This window comes from Tenrec ecaudatus, chromosome 4, assembly GCF_050624435.1.
Source record: "Tenrec ecaudatus isolate mTenEca1 chromosome 4, mTenEca1.hap1, whole genome shotgun sequence".
Taxonomy (NCBI): Eukaryota; Metazoa; Chordata; class Mammalia; order Afrosoricida; family Tenrecidae; genus Tenrec; species Tenrec ecaudatus.
The window spans coordinates 153,030,193-153,054,145 of record NC_134533.1 but is presented as its reverse complement, the minus strand read 5'-3'; the positions used below and the strand labels follow the sequence as shown (position 1 = coordinate 153,054,145).

General features: G+C 41.2%; 1 protein-coding gene and 1 non-coding gene across 4 annotated transcripts in view; both read right to left on the bottom strand.

Annotated features, from left to right (window-relative positions):
• Nucleotides 1-23,953, bottom strand: part of MME (membrane metalloendopeptidase) — a 100,308-nt gene that overhangs the window by 35,796 nt on the left and 40,559 nt on the right. For all 3 annotated transcript variants that reach the window (XM_075546947.1, XM_075546948.1, XM_075546949.1), the window contains exons 8-15: nucleotides 21,392-21,457; nucleotides 11,101-11,235; nucleotides 9,108-9,209; nucleotides 6,870-7,006; nucleotides 6,665-6,758; nucleotides 5,375-5,503; nucleotides 4,536-4,634; nucleotides 897-977 (exon numbers count right to left, since the gene is read on the bottom strand). In XM_075546947.1, coding sequence (XP_075403062.1) covers nucleotides 897-977; nucleotides 4,536-4,634; nucleotides 5,375-5,503; nucleotides 6,665-6,758; nucleotides 6,870-7,006; nucleotides 9,108-9,209; nucleotides 11,101-11,235; nucleotides 21,392-21,457 — 843 coding nt within the window. The remainder of the gene's footprint in view (nucleotides 1-896; nucleotides 978-4,535; nucleotides 4,635-5,374; nucleotides 5,504-6,664; nucleotides 6,759-6,869; nucleotides 7,007-9,107; nucleotides 9,210-11,100; nucleotides 11,236-21,391; nucleotides 21,458-23,953) is intronic.
• LOC142447388 (U2 spliceosomal RNA) lies at nucleotides 7,659-7,848 on the bottom strand. The gene has a single exon (XR_012784116.1). It is a non-coding gene; the product is annotated as a U2 spliceosomal RNA (small nuclear RNA).

Sequence of the window (23,953 nt, the reverse complement as noted above, 5' to 3'; positions counted from 1 at the left end):
AGTGCAGGGTGGAGCTTGGATTTGAACCCATCAAGTGTGGATTACATGTAGGCTTTTTGTCACGACTCTCCTGTCCTAAGGGGCTACAGGATTTGCCCTCTGGAAGCAAGTCCACTTAATAATAGATAAAAGCCAAGTCATTCCACAAGTGGAAAGAGAAGAGAGGGGACTATGGCTTGCCAATTCCATCTATGGGCTCAGAGTCACTGCGGTCCCTAGACCTGATAAGGTCCAGTTCATTGTTGCCTGGGTTTTAGGCAGTGATGGTGGCCCCAGCCTTAGCTGCAGGACCCTCACTGCCTCTCAGTCTGTAACCACTCCTGTGAGTGTGACTTTACCATTTTTCTTCTTTGATAATATTATTATTATTTGTGGCCTTCCCCTTTCTTGGGTATGTGTTCTTTTCATTGTTATGCAAACTAAGTAGAATAGAAGTTTTCAGCTCTAGGACTATAGCTGTTTTGCTTTTTAAGTACAAAAGGCAGGATCTGTTTCATCTCGTGGTGGGATACACAGAAAATGGGAGGAAATGGAAGCGTTCCTTTATGAGGCCTGAGTGAGCTGTGAGGAGAACTTGAGAGTTCTCTGTTGTTCGCAGCATTTTTATAGCATGTCCATCCCTGCATGCCCACCCCTTCAAATGACACTGGCTTTTCCTTAGTATTCTTAAAATGGAACAGAGACATATAACATAAAATTAACTGTGCCCACTGAATATTATACAGGCCAATGAAACAAAAGGCAAAATCAGCATTGTTCTTACTTCATGGGTGAGTTTTGAGACCTACACTTTTATGTTATCTCACATTTATGAAACCCTAGAGCTGAAAATAACAGGGCTACTGACCACAGGTATTATTCTTTACCTTAGAATCTTGATAAGCTTGGAGACTTACCTCAAGATAATCTTTATTCAGTTTATCATCATTTGAAAGAAGATCATCAGGATAGCCAATCCTTTCTTTAATCGCTAAGGCCTACGAAAATTATAATATTGAATGTGAGGATAATTGTGTAACTTTGGAGCACAGACATTATCATTTACCCATCCCTAGCAATTGCATAACTTGATCCATCTTGTTTATGAAAATAAAAATAAAGTATATGGCAACAATTAAACAGAGGCTTTTGTAATGAGCCCTTTCAAGAATTGTAAATAAATTAAAATAGGTATGAAATGTAGCTAGTAGAAGCCTAAGTCTTTCAGTCTACAGCTTTCCCAAGAAAATAATGATTAAGAGCTAACAAGCCACCGTTCCACCTTTGATGAGCTTTGCCGCACGAAGACCATTTTCTTCCTCTGTACTCATCCTCACTGCTGGCGAGTCGATTCAGACTCAGGTCGAAACCACAGGTCAGGGGAGAGCTGCCCCTGTGGGCTTCCAAGTCTGCTTCTGAGCAGAGGCTCCTCTTTGTCCTACAGGGCAGCTGGTGGCTCCAACCACCGACCTTGCAGTTAGCAGCCCCGAGGGGCATGCACTATTGCCACAGGGTTTCTTTCCATTATACAGAAGGGGTGATATTTAGAGAGTCCATTCGAGCATCTTGGAGCTAGCCTTCCACCTCATTGCTTTGGCTGAAAAGCAGGTATGGGCTTACATCAAAATAAGGAAATAAAACACTTGGATTCGGACTCATAGTAATATAATAGGACAGAGTCAAAATGGACCTCCAGGTTTTTAAAACTGTCAACTTTACAGGTGGAGAAGTTTCAACTTTCTCTCTCGGAGTCTCTGACAGTTAAGGATGGCTGACCTTGTGGTAAGCAGACCAATGCAGAACCACACGGCTGCCTGCACTTCCAGACTGAATGCTAACCTTCTTCCTGGCCACTGGTTTCTGGGAGTTTTTGTGTTCTCTTTTGGCCTCTAAAGTGGGCAAAGATAGCTTCTCAAGGTTAAATGAAAATAAACTAGCAAGGCTTCATTGATTATACCAGCGCACACTTACCACTTCTTTGTTTGTTAAGGCATTCACTTTTATTAGTGTTGCTATCTGTGACTTGCTTTTTCTAGGTCTCCTTTTTTTAGTCATTTGATTTTTGATTACAGAATATCACCTTGCTCTTAAATCATTTAATTTTAAATCTTCTTTGGAATTGAGCATGTATCTCTGAGTTATTTGGTTTGTCATCACAGGAAGGTGGTTTTTCGGCGGGCTGGTTGTTTTTCTATAGATCTGTTACATAAACCCAAGGCTTACCCCTTGGAACAGGCGACACATGTGTTACTGAAGAGAGTACATCAAAGTCATTGTCTTCTAGCCTCCCACACAAAGCAGCACGACAGATATAAAACCTGCCTCCTCCAATCGGTACTTGACTTCCCAGAGATTGTTTCCTCAAACAGTAGTCTCAGTGGGACAAACTTGGCAGAAAGTAAGACATACTACATTAAAAGGTTATATTGTCAAGTACCTTGGTAAATATTTTGGCAAACCAATAGAGCAGGTTTTTCAAGTACATAAATTCAAGGAAGCTGAAATTGTGTTGATGTAACTGGCCATTTACTTATTCAACACACGTTTGCCTACCACGAGGCTGAAGACAAAACACAGGCCAACTGCCCATGCTCAGAGAGCTTACCCATAAAGACACTGATAAGTAATGAAACACGTATTCACTGTTAAGTATGATGTAGGAAGCCATAAAATGACAGCTAACGAGCACAGTCTAGTCTAGATTGAAATCTGGTAGCATCGTGGTTTCGCGTTGGGCTGCTGACTGCAAAATCAGCAGTTCAAAACCACCAGCAGCTCCTCAGGAGAAATGCCGAGGTTTTCAACTCCGGTAAAGCGTTGCAGTCATGGAAACTCAGAGGGGCAGTGTGAGCCTGCCCTCATGAGTCACTGTAAGCCAGAATAGGCTGGCACGATGACAGTGAGTTTTTAACAGTGAGATCGGAAATGCTTTCCTGCAGGAGGTATGTTTTCTAAATCCTTCTGAGCATAAGACTCAGTTTTGTAGAACAACTTGCACACCCCCATCCTATAGTTTCACTTTGGGAAATGTTGATCCAGAACAATCCCCCAGAGGTTAGACCGAGGACCATCTTGCGATGAATAACCAACTACACCACCCACTGCCACTGAGACAATTCTAACTCATAGCGTTCCCACGGAGAGTTGTCAAGACTCTCAATCGTTATGGGTACAGCTAGCCTTCTCCTTCTCCCATGGAGCAGCTGGTAGGTTTGAAGCTCTGACCTTATAATTATCAGCCCAATGCCTGACCTAAAATCACAGGGCTCCTTTAAGTACAATCCAGAAGGAGCAAATCTAATGTCAGCTGTGAGACACGATCCAGATTGGTGGAAATACCCCTGAGATACTGAGGCCTCAATTCCCGGCCTAAGCTCTTTGAGAGTCGAAACCAGTCCCTTCGTGTGATTTAATTTTGAAAGAAAATGAGAGTAGGGTCTTATGACAGCATGTCTGTAGACTTCTACTGGATTAGTCCGAGGAATGGACTTGTCTTCCTGAAGTTTTAACTGTGGAGGAACCATCGGGGTGCATGTCAAAGCTACTCATGCAGCACAGTGCCAGGATGCGGGACGTATTCCCCTCTGGCTTTAAAAAAAAAACATCACCAGGGTCATTTTACACAGACGATCATAGGAGACTTACACCCAACAATTCCATAGTGATCAGACCTTAATCTTATGCGATATATTAAAAGTCCCAATAAAAATTGCACAAGGGTAGACAGGACTTGTAAAACATTTTCTTCACTGCCTCTCTAACCACTGAGCACAGCCTCACCCTAAATAATGCACAACCTTCCATTTGCCAGAATAATACATTTCTCCTTAGGTCACTTCAAAAGCTTAAACTGAACATGTTTCAAAAGTTTAACAGGAGCTATGCATTAAAAGCATTTCAGACATTTTTGGACCTTGAAAGAGGTTTTTAAAATCTGATTCACAAAAGAAGGGACTATATGAACTTTTAATAAAAAGACTCGACCCTAGCTGACTGTCATTGAGTCAGTTCTGACTCAGTGATGCTGTAGGAAAGAGAACTGCCCCAGTGTTTGTTTGAGCTTGTAAGTCTTTATAGCAGTAGGAAGCTCCATCTTTCTCCTGCAGCCAGGCTGGTGGATTCGGGAGCCCAATGTGTAATCTGCTGCACCAGCCGGGCTCCTTGCAACCGCTGCTAACTTGTAAGTCTTTATTTGTTCACACAGGTTTCCCCCTTTGATTGCTGACTTTTTAAACAAAGGCGGATTGTAAATATTACTACTGTACTTTAAAACCACTTTCAAGGTGCAAAAATGTCTGAAACACTTTTAATGCAAAACTCCTGTTAAATGTTTTAAACAGAGCACAGGGAGTAGGTATTGGCTGCAGAGATCATGAAAAAAATTAAAACCCTGGACAAACTATTTATCCATGAAAAACAACCTCAGAAATATTACCACTGTGAAGGAACTTGTATCTTCAGAGTGCATTCATTGTGTGTTCTCCCCTAACTGGGTTTCTGTACGGACACGTCTCTGCACCTCTCTGTCCACTCCTCTGCCCTGGCGGACCTCTTACCTTTTCTGCGGCTTTTTTCTTGGTTTCGGCGTCCATCCAAGTGAGGTCATCTAAAGTCTGAATGAAAACTTCTCGGATCTGTCTGATCAAGTCCTCAACCTCAGATCAAGAGAGCAAACAGCAAACTCAGGTCATGTATTTAGTCTTTGGATAATGAATTATAAAAACATGGAGCTGCCACCTGTCTTTATGCAACTCAATGACACTTGATAAACGTAAATTTATAGACAAACCACGAGCTGAACAAATGGACATACACAGGACCTAGTTGTGAAGCATTATTACCCCTGTTAATACTCTTGATTAAATAGGTCTTAATATATACAGCAATAAAAAATGACATCTTCAGAATGTGATAGCTTCCGGTATCCCATAAGAAGGACTAACCAAAACTAGTAGCCCTTGTTACCATGCGGAGTTTAGTTAAACATGCAGTATCACTTGAGTGGATTCTTTTGCTTTCTCTTTACCTGCAACTGCTTTCATCTCAGTAACAAACAATTGGCTACATTTGTTACACCTCAAATAAATCCTAGCTTACCTTCTAGGTTTTTAAGAAAACACTCATTCTTATGTCAATTGAACTCATCAAATAGTTTATGCCCATAGACATTGTGGCTAAGTACTTTTCATAGGCATTTCTGGAAAGTGGGTTTTGAACTAACACAGGAGGAGCCAGACTCTCGGGAGAAGGAGAGTGAGGTTTACTGAGAAACAATAGCAAATTAGGATCCAGAGGTCTTCTGCCCAGTTTGCAAAATCGTAGCCTAATTATGGACTACCGGATTGCCCAGCAGCACAGACAAACAGCTGGTCATTTATGGTGCGGAAACCATTACCAGGTGTTTACTCTCCCCAGCAAAGGCTGCTTCCACGTAAAGCCGTCCCACCGCCTCGTCCAGATTCCCGTTGACATAGTTTACGCAGCGTCTCCAGGTGGCCGTTTCGGATGTCGTGCCATAAAGTGCCTGTGGAAGGTTGGAGAAAATGGTGCTTGACGGAGACTGGGGGGTCGGTACAGAACCAGAACACATATTTCCTATAATGTTTTATCTTTATGTCTCCTTTACATTCTTGAAGCTAACCACTTCCCACAGTCACACATCCCTGCCCTAGAGTAAAAGACAATCTGGCTGGATTGTTTATTTATATATAAATTAGTATATGCCTTCAGTAATACAGCCCACTGAAATTTGGGGCCATTAAAAGTTAATAGCCTCTTCGATAGCTTTAGGGGGAGAAAACACTGTTATGACTGCATAAACATAAATGAGAAGTAATGTTCAAAAACATGTACCAGAGGGGATAGTTAGTAAAATAAGAAAACACAATTCTGCTCCTTAATGTTTTAGCTAAATTTCAGTAGAACTGTATCTGTGTCAATTTAAGGACCAATAACAGCTTCAGTACAGGTCAGGACAACAGCTCTACATTCCTTAATTAAAAAATATATATGTATATTGCCAACATTTTCTTTGAAGGGACAAAACCTGAAAACTTTCCATCAATCATGCCCGCCAACTACCAGGCTAACTACTCATGAACACCAAACCCACGTGTGGTTTTCTATTCACGAACACCAAACACCGAACATCGTGTCGGCTCGAATCCTTTCTTCCTCAGCCTCTCAATATAAGACTAAAATAGTATTTTTAAATAATGTAGTTACAGTCGAAGGAAAGCCCCTAAGGCTATCTCCAGGTAGGTGGACTCTCATCCACCTGTCGACATGAATGTCATCATCTGTGCATGTCTAGTGCACTAACAGGACCAGAAATCTGCTTCCATTGATAAAAGCAACACTGCAATTGCTTTTCCCGCCGGCACAATCAAGCTGGTATTCTTTCTTGCATGGCTCAAATAATCAAATGCAAACCCTGACATTAAAACACATTCGTGGTGCCACAGGAGATAAACCTAAGACGGCAACAGCCCATGGACATGGATCCCCCCCGCTCACCCCTCCCGCCCCCGCCAAGGTCATCCATCCTAAGTATAGGCCAAAGAAGCAGCATCGAGCTTTTGGCTCTTGACAAAGTTCACTACATGTGAGCGGTGCTCGCGGGTAACCATGTGTCTTATGCTCTAAGTCTTAAGGAGAGAGAGGGTGTTTTGGTTTTTTTCTTCACCTTGCGAAAAGCATTTCGGGACTCCTTGTAGTTTCGGCTGAGGCTGCTTACAAGATCCATTATGAACCGCCAGGACATTAAATTTTGAAGATCTCTGTGTAGAAAAAAGCCCACCACCCGGCAACAGAAAAGATGAGGCTGCAAAGCTTCTCCAGAGGGACATGAATTGTATATTTTGAGGGCACGGGCATTCTAAAATACCTACCTGGCAGAATATTTGGTCAGAATGAGTTTAAGTTTAGTTAGATATTCTGGAGCATAAACAATCACTTCTTCTTCATTGGGAATATTAATATTCACTGTTGACATTATTTCATTTGTGAAATTTGACCAGCTGAATGGCTGGGGAAACAAACAGGCATAAAACATTCAGTAATTATAGATTGCTCTTTTTGGTTCTCAGATTCAATTATGGCTGGAGGGTCAGACCATCAAGGGTGCCAGTTACATCAGTACATAATTATACCATAGACAGCTTGATAGCTATTTGGGATTTTCCCCTCGATTTGGGGGAGGTAAAAAAAGTTCTACCGCATGATTATTTAGATAGCAAAATTTAAAACATAAATAAGATGTTGCAACTAGAAACTGGCCTAATGCCTTGGTCTAACAAAGAAAAAAAATAAACCATTTTAAAAGGGTAGCTTCCTACACGGTGAATGTACCTAACATCACTGAATTACATATGTAAAAATGGATAGAAAATGTTCTGTTGTATATGGTTTTGCCACACACAAAAATAAAGCCTCCTTTAGTATTTAGGCAAAAGTTGAAATATACTTTTGTGCTTAGACCAAAAAATCTGAACTCACTGCCATGGAGTCGATGCAGACTCATCGTGGCCCTGTAGGATAGGGTAGAACTGCCCCTGGGGATTTCCGAGACTGTAACTCTTAATAAGTGCTAATATCTATACATATTTCAATGCAGAGAAAATATACTATGTATCTTTTTAAAAGACAGCTTTTTCTTCTTCTTTTTTATAGACCCCCTAAGAGGCTGCACCATTCCTGAAGGTACTGAGATACCAGGTTGATGCATGGAGTGGATGAAGCAGGCTCCTAGTCCAAGCCCTAGTTGCAAAAATACACTTACTATATGGTCCTCAGATAGAGCACATATCACATATTAAACTGATAGAGCAGATACTGCACTTGATCTTAGCCTAAAGGCCGAGAAGCGATTAACGGCCGCTTTGAATAAACTTGACAAAATAATACATATTAGTGGAGATCCTGTCGTGAATACAACCAGAGGTAGTGATATAATGCAAACAATGAGAATGGTTTGTTTTAGATAATAAACACACATTTTAAACATCAGCATTTGGTCTACAGTGGTTCCTCATGAACCTCTAATCCTCGGAGGCAGATGTGGAGTTGCCAAAAGGTTTCCTGATTTTCTCTCATTTCTCAAGTTTATGTGTGGTTATTTCATTATCAACAGAAACAAGAGAAAACACAAAGATAGAGATCATGCAAAGCTTATTGGTTTTTTTAATGCCACATTTTAGTGTTTCAGAGTATTTAAGATAATATTCTGTTATTTTAAAATTATGAATCTACTGATCACATTCTAACCAAGTATGAAGTACTGTGTCCTTTTCTTGGTTTCTTTTGGTGATTGAGACTATTTCTCAAAACATATGTATTAAGCACTAATAACATTAAAATGTTGTCTGTGAGTAATGCTTAACTCAGCAGGCTATGTATGAACTTCAAGTAGTGTTCACAATAATTGGCACCAAAGATAATTCCTAAATGTGCCACTGAATGCAGTTTTGCCATTTTTTAACCCTTTCTCATGAATGTTGCTTCATTTCCTGATCATGTGCAGCAAGAATGCACAACAATCAATACACAGGCTTCCAAAACCCAGTGCACACTAGCCACGGAATTCCAAGTACGATGTCATCGCTCTTTATAAATGGAATCTAAGAAAGTTTCTTCTGCTCATTTTGAGACAACTCCTCCATTCGTTTGCACCGAACACCTCCCTGGAGAGTCTGCATGAGAACGTGGCAAACGCCAGGAGTAAAGGGTTCTTGTTCGGTGTCAGGAGAAACCGTGTGCCTTTCTATTTGGCTGTTCTAGTGATATAAGTCTATATTGGTCTCTCATTTTTCGGCCCTTTTCTAAAATTTCTAATAGTATTAAATAGTTGGCTTGAAAGGAATTTTACCTTTTGAAATTCAACTCTATTCTATGGCCATACCACTCGGAACGTGCCCGATCTCGTCTGAAATCCAACTCTAGCTTATCATAATCATAATGATCTAATGAGTTTCTGGGTGCTATCATGAAGTCAAATGGTGGGTATTCTAAATTAATCTTGAAGTTCAATAAATCTCAATCAATGCTAACTAATTAATTTCAGGAAACAGCATCACAATGTTCACATTTCAAGAAATGACAAATCAGGGTACAGAGAACCTGCCCCTTACCTTCCCATCAATCTCTAATGAGAAGTTCTTTTGGATCTGCGCCATTGTCATTTTATTATACAGAAGCATCGGGTCATTTCTATCTTCTGGTTTGGCGGTAGCCTACGAATTCAAAATTTGGTTGTTATTAAACACCAAAAATTCTCTTAAAAACTACAGCTCTATAAGAGGCAAAAACAAAACCCCGAGACACAGACATCAAACCTTTATGTGTTATATTTGTCTTATGCCTTACTGTCATATCAAAACACAACAGGAAACGTAAGAGCTTTTCAGAGATGTCATGTTTAAAAAGTTCTTAGGACATCTTTTCTGTTTGAATACCTGCCCCAACATGTAAATAATATGTAGAGCCTTCTTCTATGGCTGATGGTTGGCTCCTTCCTGCTTGAAGACCTTTCCTCGCTTGACAAGTTCCTTAGATATAATAATGTACAATTTATCGCTCAAATACTATCTTTCCCCATTATCCAGTATCTGACTGAAAATCCTGTCTCCACCCGCCAGAAATCAATAGTCTCTGCAAGAATTTCGGCAAAAAATTCCTTTTAAGTTGAAGAGTTCGGTTTCAAGGTATCCGAAGAGAGTAACAACTTCTATTTTTGTGACTCTAACTAGTCTAGTGCCCTACAACCAACAACATCAGTTTTATGATGTATTTTCACAAAGAATCTATAAAGAGAACAGAAAAAAATAGCAGTAACTCCTAGGTTAGTAGGGAAAACAAGAAAAAATAAGAGACTAAAGGTGAAGGCTTAGAAATGAAAATGATTTCTCAGTGACATTGGCCTGAATTTCCATTTGGGGTCACTTATTTATTCATTTGTTTAAAAAGTATCTGTTGACTATCCCTTGCATTCACTACCATGCTGGGCACTGAGAGATACTTAGGGATCTACAATGTCTTAGGGATGCCAGTATAATCTTAGATGCTAGGAGAGGGAAAAAAATAGGTACAAATACTACAGCGCTACACTGAGCTGAGATTGCTCAAGGGAGAACATGGCTTGCAAGGCACAAGGGGTGAAAACCCCAGTCGTGCAGCCTTCTCTGCTAGCAATTGGTACCCACACAGAACCGCCTGGACTGTCGTGCTATTCTCAAAGTGCTACTCATCCAGGTGCAGCCCCGAGGACCAGCTGGTTCCGATTGGAGGCTTCTGTTTTCATGTCATTCTAGAGAACCTACAATCAGCCTTAAAAATCCTCAGTTCCCAAGGCTCTGACGAGGTCAGAATGGCAGTAGCAAGGTATTGTTGCTTGCAATGTCAGAGGGATCTGAGCATGAATCGACTACGGGCTCAATCAACACCTAGTGCTGCTCAGGCTCAGAGGTCACTCACTGAAACGGCAGAAGCCATCAAGGAAATGTCAGAGAAGAAATAGGTCCCAGGCATTACGAGGGTAGAGAAACTTCGGGGTCACACCACTGAGGATTTGCTACCGGTCTCTCATGTGAGCTCCCTCGGGCTCAGGAGCCTGCAGGTCTTAATTTCATGGTATCCCATTGTCACATGGATAACGTCCAGGTGCTCACGTCTCCCCAAAGTGATGTCTCAAAGGGAGGGAGGCAACCTCTGTGATAGCCTTAAACTTAGAAATAAAATAGAGTCAATCTGAGCAAATAAAACCTGCAGCAACTTCTTTGAATAGTGATCAGTCAAGTGTGCCAATTCTCAAGGGTATCTTAACCACAGCTTGACTACAAACACCAGGATTTTGATAAGTTACTTACAACAGGTAACTAAATGTATTTAGTTTAATTTGCCAAATTTAGCGTGCATCTTGGATGATGGAATCCCACTTGCTTAGGTAATGCTGCAGTTTCCAATCTTCTTTTAAAGTCAGTGATCCACTAAGAGGCATGTATTTTTATCATTTGGTTAAGGAGTTGAACAGAATTTCCATTTTAGCCTTAAAATATGATAGGAAGAAGTGGGAGGGATTGGAGATAGCTATAGATTATTCAGTGTATCCAAGAAAGTATGCTTTACATTGGCAATTTCTTTTTCCAGTGCCATCACTGTTTCCATTTCTAAAGAAATCTGGCTGTGGTTGACGGGCAGATTCCTTTCCTGGCGAATCAGTGTGGCCACAGCAATCATGAACTCCAAGTACGCTGTGCAAGCCTGCGAAGGGGAAACAGGAGAAAATTATTGCAGATACTCCTAAGTAGTCTTCATTGTACTTAGGCTTAACATTTTTAATTTTTTTTCTCTATTAGATCTTTCTAACAGATAAAGCCCAGTAAATCAGAAACTCCTAAATTCTAAAATAAGTTATTTGTACAACTTCTTAGAAGGTTCGCTTCGTTGAATCAGAGCACCGCAGTGAAGCAGCACTGTGAAAGAACTCATTTATAACCACTTGGCTAAGAGACTGTCATTTCCTATCACTTTTAAATTTTCTTAATGAGAAATCGCAGTGATATATACTTGGTGAGTAACAGCATATATCTATTTTTTCTTTGATTACAATAAATTGCCTTACCATTTTTCATTTCGGTTTCCTCTGCTCAAACATAGTGCAGTCACTTTGAAAAGTATTCCTTAATGATGGCCTCAAATAACCAAAACCACATCTCCCCAGTCCAGGCAGCGTCATGTTTATGGGACTGCGTTCTCTTGGGTGCCTCCAACACACGTGGGCGGTTTTCAGTTAATTCCCTAACTGGCTCTTGCTACGATGACATTTTACTATTAAGGACCATTTTATATCAATATATAAAGAAACATTTCACTACGAAAACGTTTCTAAGAACCCAAGTTTATCCTTGTGTACATTGAAACACTGTAAACAATCCAAAAGCCAAACCCAAGGCCCTTGGGTTGATTCCAACTCATAGTGACCTTGTGACGGATGTCAGAGACGATGCGTCTCTACTGGGGCAGACAACATCCTACCTTTCTCCCACCCAGTGGCCCCGAGTGGAATGCTGCTTCCAAAGGAAATAGAGGCTCTGCCTTGTAAGTTTAAACCCATTGCTCTTCAATGGCCCCCCTCTTTTCCCATCAGCCATTTAAAAAGATAGGATCCTACTTCAACAATTCCGTATTCCAGTTCCCAGCCAGAGCCTGACTACAAGCAGGTGAAAGTGATTATTACCTAAAGAGACCTAGCAAACTCTGCAGGATGGAACAAATGGGCTCTCCTTGTCTGTAAGACGTGTTCACAGATGAATAAAAAGGGTGGTTACAGTTAACGTCTTCATTTTCAAGGGGGCTTTCTAACTCCACCAACTGATAATCAGTGAAAGGGGCAAACCTATATTTATTGTGACTGCAAAGGAGCAGCTGAATTTATAGAGACAAATTAAGTCAATCAAGACTAAGACTAGTAAGAAAAGGAAAAATGAATTTTATCAAACTAGATCCTAAGCAAAATGTTCAAAGAACTTGTGGATTTAAATGTAAAGAGAACAAACTTAGGTAAGATTAATAATAGCATCTTGTAACCCTCATTCAATTCCAACTCCATAGTTCCCCGGGAAGAGGGGCCCTCTTTTTAGAAATACCTTCTAATGATGAGCTCGCTAGCTTCTCTACCTAAGGACTGCTACTTAGCAAAGCAAACATTTCCCCCAGCTATTAAAACCTAAATATCTAAGGTCACAGGAATAAAAGGAAAATGTTATGCACAGTCTTACTGATTTCCTTTTCCTATTGACAGGTAATTGCAATACATATTCCATATATAGTAAATAAATATTCCAAGTTCACACCTCACGAGATGACCTAGCCACTCCAAAGTGTAAGTAGGCAGTGTTTTGAGTTAACAGCATATAAATTGAAAAAGCTTATACATCTGTCTGCCTTTGTTGGGGAATAGATACCAACTCGGAGGGAGATAATAATTTGACATTTCTATGAGCTATTGAGATTTTTCTGTGCTACATGTATTGGATGTTGTTGGTAGTGAGGAGAGAAAACAACAATCAGAATCCTCTTCTGCACTTGGTTGGTTCTGCTAACCGGATCTAAGCCAGTGCCTGTATCCTTATAAGATGGGAAGACTATAGAAATTGATCCAGACAAGCACAAGGACATTGGATCATGCGTCGACCCTGCTGAGTTACTAAAATTTCCAAGAAACAGCAAGCATATGACATCACTGGCTTCCGGGATGCTTGAATACTTAGTACAGCGTCGTGGAATACACTGCTATTTAAGAGGTCTATTACCCAGTAGCAGAGGTTATTATGAGTTGGGCTGATCACTGCAAGGTGGGCAGTTCAAAACCAGTAGGTGCTCTTTGGGAGAAAGGTGGGGCTTCCTATTCCTATGAAGATTTTGTTTCAGAAACCTACCAAGACAGTTCTACTGTCTTACTGAATCACCATGAATTGGGACAAGTTTGAGGGCAGTGAGTGTGATTTGCTTGTTGATTGAATTTTGAATAGTACCTGGTAACCACAGGAAATCATTGTTTAAAATCCATACATAGATTAGTATATTGCCAATTTACTGGCTTTCAGATTAATCTCACTCACTCACTGCAACTGAGTCAATTCTGAAGCAGAGCAACCATCTACAACACCCTGGAACTGCCCAAGTGACTCTCTGAGGCTGTCACTCTCTTGGGGCGTAGGAAGACTCGTCTTTCTCTGCAGGACCACCGGACTCGATAACCTTTCATTTTGCGTCCAAATGCATAACCCATGACACCCCCAAGTCTCCTTCAAGTTAATCTCGTAGTTGTCAAAAACCCAAACCCAGGTGGACTGCCACTGTTCAATGTTTTTTTAGAAAATATGAATCTTTCTCAAGGCTTTAATTTTCTTCCTTGAGACGCTTCTAGATGTGTCAAATGATTATAGTTGTCATGATTTGAGAAGGAAACAATCAGCAAATATTTTAACATTAAGAAGGACATTATCGAGGATAGGTTGTTTAATCAAATTTTTCTTTCTTCCTTGTTTTGTCATTGAGAGAGCAATTAGTTACTAGGATGGAAGCCAATGACTGCTTTCTCTGGAAGCTTTTTTGAACCCTGGGGTTGTAATTCATGATCCTAAGTGATGAAGATCCCAAACAAGCATCTCACTGGCCTTTTCCTTTTGTTTTATTAATGTTGTAAATTTCAGTACTTGAAATAGCAGGTTCAAAGGCGATAGTTTCTTGTAAATGATTGCGTAGAATTCAAAAAAGAGTAATTTTGTGGGGTTTTAAGCACACACTGCCATTGAGAAAACATTAACAACCAAAAATTGTCATTCTAATTAGAACTACCTTCATTTTGGAAGGCAAGCAATAGAGGATAGAACTTGAACTCCACTTTCCTGGCCAGGCAGTGCCCGTTGGATGGAGGGGGTGGGATGGGGGGAGAGGTTGAGCATAGGACAGGAGATTGATGCTTGATAGACTTGCCATTTGACTACTGTGGTCTTAACTTTTGTTATGAACGAGAGGAAGCAGGATCCAGGGAGCAACGGAAAGCTTTCCAGCCAAAGAGACTGATAATAGGGACCTTGGTATTCCAACTACACATAAACCCAGTGGTCCACATCCAAATACTCTGCTCCGGAACACCCTTACTGATGTCAGCCTTCCCCTGAAGAAAGGCAGAAAGGGGAGAGCCATGAAGACAACAATCAGAGAACTGCGGTATTTTTAGCGCCCTGGTGCTGGGAGATATTTCGTAGTGTTACAGGAAGTTTCCTGGGAAACACATGGGGGACTGATTTGAATGAGATACAATGCAGAAAAGAAAAGATGTTTCCTATCAAAAAGGCGTACAAACGTTTTCTAGTTTGAGCAGCACATAGACGTGCTTCCATAGAAGGACTGCAGACCTAAGAGAACCCCACAGCTGTTCTGGGGGCTCTAAAACACACTTATAATATAAAAGCATAATCATGTTATTTAAAAAAAAATATCCCCAAGAAGGACACTGGAGCAGAAGAAACAGAACGAGGATCTCCCGTGCACTCACAGGGGGGTTAGCTGGAGCTTCCGTGAGGTTATTCAGGAGGACTTGGAGTGTCATCTGGCAGCAGCCTATTACAGAACAGCTAGGGTTTAGTGTATGCTTTTGATAAATCAAATATAGTTTTATGTCTGTGGCTTTTTTTAAACAAACTGAACTCAGTCAGTTTTAAAATAAATTCTAATCATATTCACTAAGTCCCAAGTTTCAAAAAATTGTGGATTGATACAGTAGCTTAAATAGACTTTTAAAAACCTAGCAAGGTCATGACAATGGTACGAGAGCTGGCAGCATTTTGTTTTTGCTGTACATGACGTGCTTATACGTGGAGACCAGCTGGGCAGCTAACAACAATGACGATGTGTTTTGTGAAATACAGATGTTCAGATTAGGCAAACTCTCCTGATTATGAGTCACCTGGTGACCAGGTGATAAAAGGTCAGCCGCTCCCCTTCCAAGATTGATCTTATCAAGAGAGATGTTATGTTACACCCTTTCACCAGTTTACCATCGATCACGCTTGCTAAGTCCACTGAGCAGCTTACAACTGAGTACAAAAACGATTTCCCAATAAGAGGGCCACGTGCTGAAGTGATCCTAGGTCTGCTCACAGTTCTCCACTCCCCTTGCTCTTTTCCTAGTCCACCGCCGTCTTTCACCTGGAGTACCAGGTACCCTCCTCTGATCTTCAGCTTCCATGACTACCTTCTCCACACAGCACTCTTCTAAAAAACCCAACACAATCGCGTCTAAATGACCCCCCTACTTCCAGTCTTATCACCCGTTAGAATCACTTTTATAATGCTTCATCACAACTGAACAAATCCTCTTATTTGCTTGTTTTTTTTATTACCCGTCTCTTTCTAACAGGCTATAGGCTCCATGACAACAAGGATTCTTTCTTCGGGGCTACTCAACTTTTTGTACTTAAAAGATTATCTCAGGGCCTTTCATAACTTTTCAGCATTTACTGTTGTAGCTAGGTGCTGCAGACTCTGCTGTGACTAATAATGGCCCATAGAAAAGAGAACGCAGAGCCCGGGTGGTGCAGTGGGCATGAGTTGGGTTGTGATCCGCATAGTCAGCAGTTTGAAACCACTACCATCTCCATGGTAGGGAGACTGGACTTTCTACTCCTGTTCCAGTCTTGGAAACCAACAGGAGGGTCGCTATGATTCGGCTCTGCCTCGAAGGCAGTGAGAGAGCGAGCGAGACAAGAGAATGACACACTGCCTGGCATGGCCCCCTCCTGGTCATTGTTACTATGCTTGAGCCCATTAGTGCAGCCACCGTGTCAATCCACCTTGGCCAGAGCCTTTGTCTTTTCCGGTGCCCTACTGCTTTAGCAAGCATGATGTCTTTTTCCAGGACTGGTGTCTCCTGGTAACATGACCAAAGTATAAGGGAAAGTTCCGCCATGCTCATTTCTAAGAAGCATTCTCCCAATATAGATTTGTTTGTTCTTCTGGCAGTCCATGCTACTCCCAGCCATGTTTCTCTGTGGTCCTACCTTATTCAATGTCCAACTTTCGTATGCACATGAGGCTACTGAAAATATCACGGCTTGGCTGCCTTGGTCATCAAGGTGACATCTCTGCTCTTTAACACTGTAAATTGAGTGTAGTCTATCTGCCAAGGCAATACATTGAGCTTTTTTTTTATTTTAGTGTTCTTTCCATGGGTGTTGGTTATGGAGTCAAGTTAAATGAAATCTTTGACAACTTCAATCTTTTCTCTGTTCGTCATGATGCTTCCTCTAGATCCAGCTGTGAGGATTTTTGTTTTCTTTACCTTCAGTTGTGATCCATACTGAAAGCAACAGTCTTTAATTTCCATCAGCAAGTGCTTTAAGTCCCTTGCTTTCGGCAAGCAGGGCTTTGTCAGCCTCCTGGCAATCTTGATGCAGAGTTCTATCTCCTACAATCCAGTTTCTCAAATGATTTGCTCAACCTTCACATTAAGTTTGGTAACACATGCATCTCTGAAACATACCCCCCTGAGCTAAAACCACGCAATATTGCCTTGTTCTATTCAAACGAGTGACTTGGGTCCAGGACCCCCACGAACACAACGACATGTGCTGCAATTCCCATTTGTTGCCCACAGTTTGTGACGATTCACATGGTCAAATGCCTTTGCATAGCCAGCACGACAGAATTAAACACCTTTCTGGTATTCTCTGCTTTCAGCCAAGATTCATCTAAGGTGAGCTATGATATCATTTGTTACATATCCTCTTCAAAATCCGGCCTGAATTTCTGGCAGTTCCTGTCAATGTAATGTTGCAGATGTGTTTGAATTATCTTCAGCAAACTTTTATTTCCATTTGAGACAGCACATTCTCTTGGAGTCTTTTTCTTTGGAAAAGGTACAAATATGGAGCTCTTCCAGTTGGTTTGCTAGGTAGCTGGGTTCCAAATTCCTTAGAATAGACTAGTGAATGCTTCCGGTGCTCCATCAGCTTTTTGAAATATTTGGTATTTTGTCATTTCCTGGAGTCTTATTTTCTCCCTAATACCTTCCTTAGAGTTTGGACTCTTCCATTGAATATCACTGAGTCTTGGTCATATGCTAATTATGGTCATGGATAAATACCAGCTAATTCTTTTGGAATAATGACTACGCTTCCATCTTCTTTTGATGCTATCTAAATTGTCCAATATTTTGCCCAGAGACTCCTTCAATATTACAGCTGGAGACTTGAATTTCGTCTTCATTTCTTTCACTACTTTCATTTCATATTTCATTTGATGTCATCTGTTGAGGGTCTTCTTCCTTTTTGACTTTTTAATGCCAGCTCTTTGCATAGTTCCTGATAACATTTTACTTTGTCTTGTGACTTCCCTTTTGAACATTTCTGGTCAGGTCTTTCCACCATTTCTTCCATTTGTTTTAGCAACTGTATTTTCACAATTTGTTTCCAAGTCTCTTCTGACAGTCTTTTCTATCTTTCATCTTTTTGATGACCTTTTGCTTTCTTCGTGTATGATGTTCTTAACTTATCAGGTCGACATGCATTAGTGTTCAGTGAATCAACCAATTCTTGAGGTGTTCTCTAAATTCAGGTGGAATTTATTTGTTCCCTAAGTGGAAGATGAAACCTGAATGTTGAAAACAGCTGTGCCTGATTCATGCATGAAACATGAATTAGGTGAGCTTCTCAAGACCAAACAATAAACAAAAAAGCTTCTATTTTAATAAACGGAGTAGTTTTCTATTGTTTTAATTAATTTTTTCTAACAGACACATGTATCTTCTAATTTATGCCCATAAGCAAGTCACCTAACCTCTTTGTGTCTCTCAGTCGCCTCATTTGTCAGAGGAGCGGTGGGTTAAATTCTCCAGTGTCCCATTTAGCTCTTAAAAATCTGTGAAAGGCTAACTTTAATTATAAAGGAAAACATAGGATGCTGTCATTGAAAAAATACAAGCACATTGATCTTTTGAATGTTGATTGCCTTAGGCACAGCTCCCTCTTTAATTGAGTGGAAAAGGACATCATTGAAAAGGAACTGAGGTATTTAAAGTTAAAAATTATAACCAGGGGAATACAATACACATTTCTCAAAATTTAACATTTAAAAGTACCATGATAATAATAATAATAATAATAATAATAATAATAATAATAATAATAATGGAACTTTAGAAGTAGAAATGCCTGTAACACGAGAAAGAATTGGTTTTGTGCTCAAGAAAAGAAATGAGAAATACTTCTTGAAAACAAAGTGAGTTTTCTACTTTTAGGATGCAGTAGTGTCACAATGCAAGGCACTTTCATATTGCGAATGACATACAAATGACACAACACAAAAATTCCATTTTTGAGGTATTAAGAGCACAAGAAACGTGTTCCTATCGGTAAAAATGATCTCCATAAGTAATTACAGATGTTATTGCCACCATCCATCAAGCCAGAAATATGAGGCTACCTGCCCCTGTACATATTTACAGCCTCAGAAACCTGAAATAGGGTCCCAATGAGTCAGAACCAACTCAGTGGCACTGGGGTATTGTCACCACGTGCCTGAGTTTGGATTGTGGATTATGATTTAGCCAGGGAGATGTACAAGTGCTCAATGGGCTAGTTTCAGGCATTTCTGCTTCGTAAAAGCATTGAGGATGAGCAGTGTAAGGGCCAGAGGGAATGAAGGGTTACAACTAGATGAGGTGCCAGTCTGCTGATGGCAGCTGTGGGAAGCTGAAAAAGTGGGGAATCAAGATTGCTTAGATCCCAGCTTACAGCTGTGGTTTACCCAGTCTTTTTTTGACTACAGGGTCCTGTCACATAAATAACCATAGGGTTATTTTGATTGGAGGGAAGATGTGACCTTCCCCCATCACCAGTTCCCAAAGCATAAAGGCAGAACCTCAGACACAATACTATAGTTTTAAAGTCACAGATTAGAGCTACAGGCAAAGAAGCTAGAATTCCCTGGTCCAAATGAGAACCCTTTTCTTGGCAAAAACTATGGAGTGACCCAATGTCTATTCCTAAAACTTATTTTGGTCATTGTCAACAAAATAATGGGAAATTTGAATGAGGGACAGCAAGTGGTGGAGATTGAGAGGAAATTGGGGAAATAGGAGAAAATTAAGATAAAAAAATAGCAATCTACTGCTCCAGAAAAAAAATGATTAAAAAAAGGGCAAGGAGGATATAGAAATATTCCAGTATTTCTTCATGTCTGGAATGACAGGTAGATTTTTTTTTCTCCTATGCCAATTCCCTTCAACTTGAAGGAACTTGCTTGCAGTCTAGAACATTAATGACAGAGGAGTCTAAAGCTGAGTAAGTGGAAAGAATCCAGGGGTCAAACCAGTGGTGATGGACTGGGAGCAGGGTGGGAGTTTGCTGCATGGTTGTCAGTTATGCTCCCAGGCACTGGAGAGCAACTACCTGTGGCAGGTAACTTCTGGGCAAGAAAGTCCTGTGATGCTGAGTTTTCACTACTGTTTTGCTGATTTAAAGAACTAATGGATGATATAATGGGAAGAAAAAAAGGACAAAAGTTCAACTTCCAGTTTTAGGACTGCACCCTGGATTACTCACCTTTAACTCTACACACACCTGGATTGTAATTCCATAGACAGAGGTGTTCATATTACTGATCCTAGATTTAATCACCACTGTGCTACGTGACTTGAAATGCGATGTTACCTTGATTAGTGGATGCAAACTCTGCCAGACACTGACAAAGACTCGGGGTCCTCCACCCTTCTCATTTTTCTGTTTATTGTAATTGTGATAGGGAGGTTGATTGTGTTAACCTGGCTAATGAGCACATGTGGGATTAATTGAAGGGCAGAGAGATAAATGGCTCAGCGAGCCTCGCCTTTCTTGTCTCTTGCTCTTTGATGATCGGACCAGTATACCTTAGCTTGTTCTCTGCAACAATTTGCAAGCTACACTATCTGTGGGACACCTAACCCATGGACTGTGTCACTGTAGTTTGAGGTTCCTTTAAGACCTGCTTCACCACGGTACTGGAGTATACATCACTTGAGCTGGGGACTGTCGGACTCTGTCATCTGGCTGACTGTTGGTGACCTGCCTTGATGTTTGCTGCCTGTGGCCGGATAGCCTGAATTGCTCTCCAGAGGACTCTCCAGCGGCCCTCAAGATTTGAAGGACTGCAGTGTATTAGCTGTCTCACAAAAGTGGGTTGCACAGAGCCATTTGTACTGCTCTATAGAATAATTAACTGTTTATTTCTTATGTTATATATTTATCTATCTAGATAAATATATGTAAAATCATTAGTGTCCTGGTTTTGTTTCTCTAGAGAACCCTGTATAACATAGTAATTTAAATTTCCAAACTGTCAACTGAGCTTTATCAAGGCACAAGAGTCCAGAGGTAGCACAAGTGGTTAAGCTACTAACCAAAAGGTTGCTGGTTCTAATTCACCCAGAGGTGCATTGGAAGGAAGTCACAGCCATTCTTGTTCTGTAAACAGTTATACTCTGAATTGAATTACGTGGGGCCACCATGAGTTGGAATCAATTGGAAGGCAGCTATACCGGGGGAATATATATATTCAATTTATATTCAATTAATATATATATATTCAATTTATATTAAACCCCAGGAAATTGACTTTTAAAATGGGTCATCTACTTTAAATACCAAGAATCAATACACAAATAAGGAATTTTGTTTCCTTTTGTATCATAAAATAACTTCTTTTACTCTATTAAACTTACTTGTTAAAGGTAGCACTTCAACTATGTGTGATTTTAAGTATCTATCCTGAGAAACAACATAAGCCGGCTAACTGTAAATGCGACGTTAGTCTTTTAAATGATTCATAAACATCTGCCAGATCATACTGTAAGTTACTCGTAGATATTTTTTACCTCTGCATAGATACCAGTGCATTCATAGTAGTCTCGGGAAGGGAGGCCAAGTCGAGGTTGGTCAAACTATTAGGAAAAAAGAGAAAAAAGAATCAACTATCCAAGTGAAATAGAACAGGTGGATGAAATAGAATCATGCCTACCCTCTGAGAAAGATCACAATCTCCTTGATTGTTATAAGAGAAATAACCAGGCACGGAGTGAAGCTACAGGCAGGGAATGATTTCCACACTCTTTGTGTTGTACTGATGGGCGGTAACAGGATCTGGATGATTGTGCTTCAGATCTCTGGAGAAATCAAACAAGGCCTTGACCAAAAATATCTACGGGGACAGAGAGGCTCCATGGGGGTACCACCAAGAATGATGTCGCTCACTGGACCATTCCTTGCTTCTACTTGGCTCTACTCCAGACTCTGAGAAATCTGAGTGTCCCCGTGATTTTTTTTATTTTCATGACCAACAGAAAGTAGAAATGAATGAAGACATGTTAGCATCTAGAATGGGGAAGCTTTTAAACTACACCTTTATAGCACCTCTTCCTGCCCACGATTTGAAGAGATCTGTTTCTCACTTATTGACATGGTTAGAGTCAAGATACCAGCTGATGATGTGTACATTGGCATCATGAAAAGGAGGACTTCCCCATCACATCACCCGTCACCTGGATTGTGTATTTCTCCCTGGACCCCTTCCAAGGCCTCCTGCCACTACTTCTGCCTGAAAGGGAGGGCCACCAGTCTTCCAGAGCCAGGGCGGCTTCAGAATTAACCTCCTCCCTATCCACAGGATCCCTGACTCTTGTTCTCACAGTATTTTCAGGATGGTTAGTATTGATTCATCAGCACCCCCCCACCCCCGGGTGCTACAGGGGATGTGCCTGATGACTGCTGTCCCTTCCCTCCAGACCCCCGCTCTGTGCAGGCCCTTTACTTCAATATCATATAAATCATGGGGATGACTTTGCCCCTTCGGTGTTATTTCCATGTCCTCATGGGAATAAACAATCCAGCACTTCCTAAAGAGGCCATGAAGTTCTAGGCCCAGCTTCTATCCCTGACCTTAAATTGCAGTGGCCAATGGCCATTCACCTGCTGACCCAACCTCCATTCTGCTAGCCTTCTCTCCCCTTACTGTGCCCACTTAGGAGAAGTCCTTGAGAAAACAGAAGTTTCTACATAGGTGATGGGCAGCTAATATGGCCTTCCGGGCATCGAAGTGGGCCATTCCAGGTCTCCTCCTGGACCAGGGGCTGGCCCACCCATGTCACTGCTTGTGGCTGAAAGCTGGGACCAGACCCGAATGTCTCATTGTCCCCCTGCCTGAGAGGGCAGCCTACTTTCAGGACACTGGCTGCCTTTGGCCTGGTCTCAGCCTTTTGTGGGAATCTGGACCCAGCAGGTACTGCTGACAGCTCTCCAGTCTCCTCTCTGGTCTGTCGGTCACCTTGGGGCTCAGGGAGACCACACTTCCTCTCCTCTCTGAGCCAGGCAATACAGTGCAATAGGAGCATCCTTTCCAGTTTCCTTTTCAAGGGCACACACTGTGATCTCCACACTTGTTACTACTAAATGCGGACCACTAGTGTGCAAAACAGTTATATATATATATATTTAATTTAAACACAATAATTTAAATATATACATTTAATTTAAATATATTTATAATTTTAACATAAATGCATATATTTAATTTTCCAGTCATCAAGAGTACCATCCATATAAAATATTTTATTTCTTTGTCCTATTTTTTCTTTGATATTTCTTGTACATGGGAAATGTACAGCTAATGAGAGTCAAAAAGTGAGGAGTCGGAGTATCCACCCGTGGTTGCGGAGGGGGGTCCTGTTCTACTGCCACTGTCAGGGGATCCATTCCAATTGGTGGGAGGAGGTCAGCGCTTTCAAGTTCATTGGGGTGTGAAAAAAGTGAAAATTCCAGCAGGATTTTTTTTGTGGTCGGGTCCACTGTCCTAGGGAAGCAGAGCTCTTTCCTTTGCCTTCCGCACAGTTGCTCTGTTCTGAGGGGACTGGACGCGCACTGAAGAAGAAAGGACGCATTTAGTTTGATGGGAGCGTGTGTGCTCCGCCTATTCACGGCATGGCCTGATGAGGAAGCGAGGCGAGTCAGCCAATTGATGGTCCAAGCAAGGGTCCTCAAACTTTTTAAACAAGGGGTCAGTTCACTGTGTCTCAGACCCGTTGGAGGGCCAGACTATAGTTAAAAAAAAAACTATGAACAAAAATCCTATGCACACTGTACATATCTTATTTTGAAGTAAAAAACAAGATGGGACAAACACACCCGGCGGCCTGGATAAATATGCTCGGAGCGCGGGCCATAGTTTGAGGACCCCTAACAGTAGTGACACTGCTTACAGCCCCGAACACACCCTGAAACTATGGAAAGCCAGAAGGCAGCTCCGCAAGGAAGTCCCTGTTCCTTCCCATTGAGCACTTCACCTGGATCTCGCAACCAACCGGGAGAACTGGTTCAATCGCTTCCTGATTTTAATCAAAATGACACAAGGATCGACGTACCAGCGTTCTGACCCTGTGAACTGT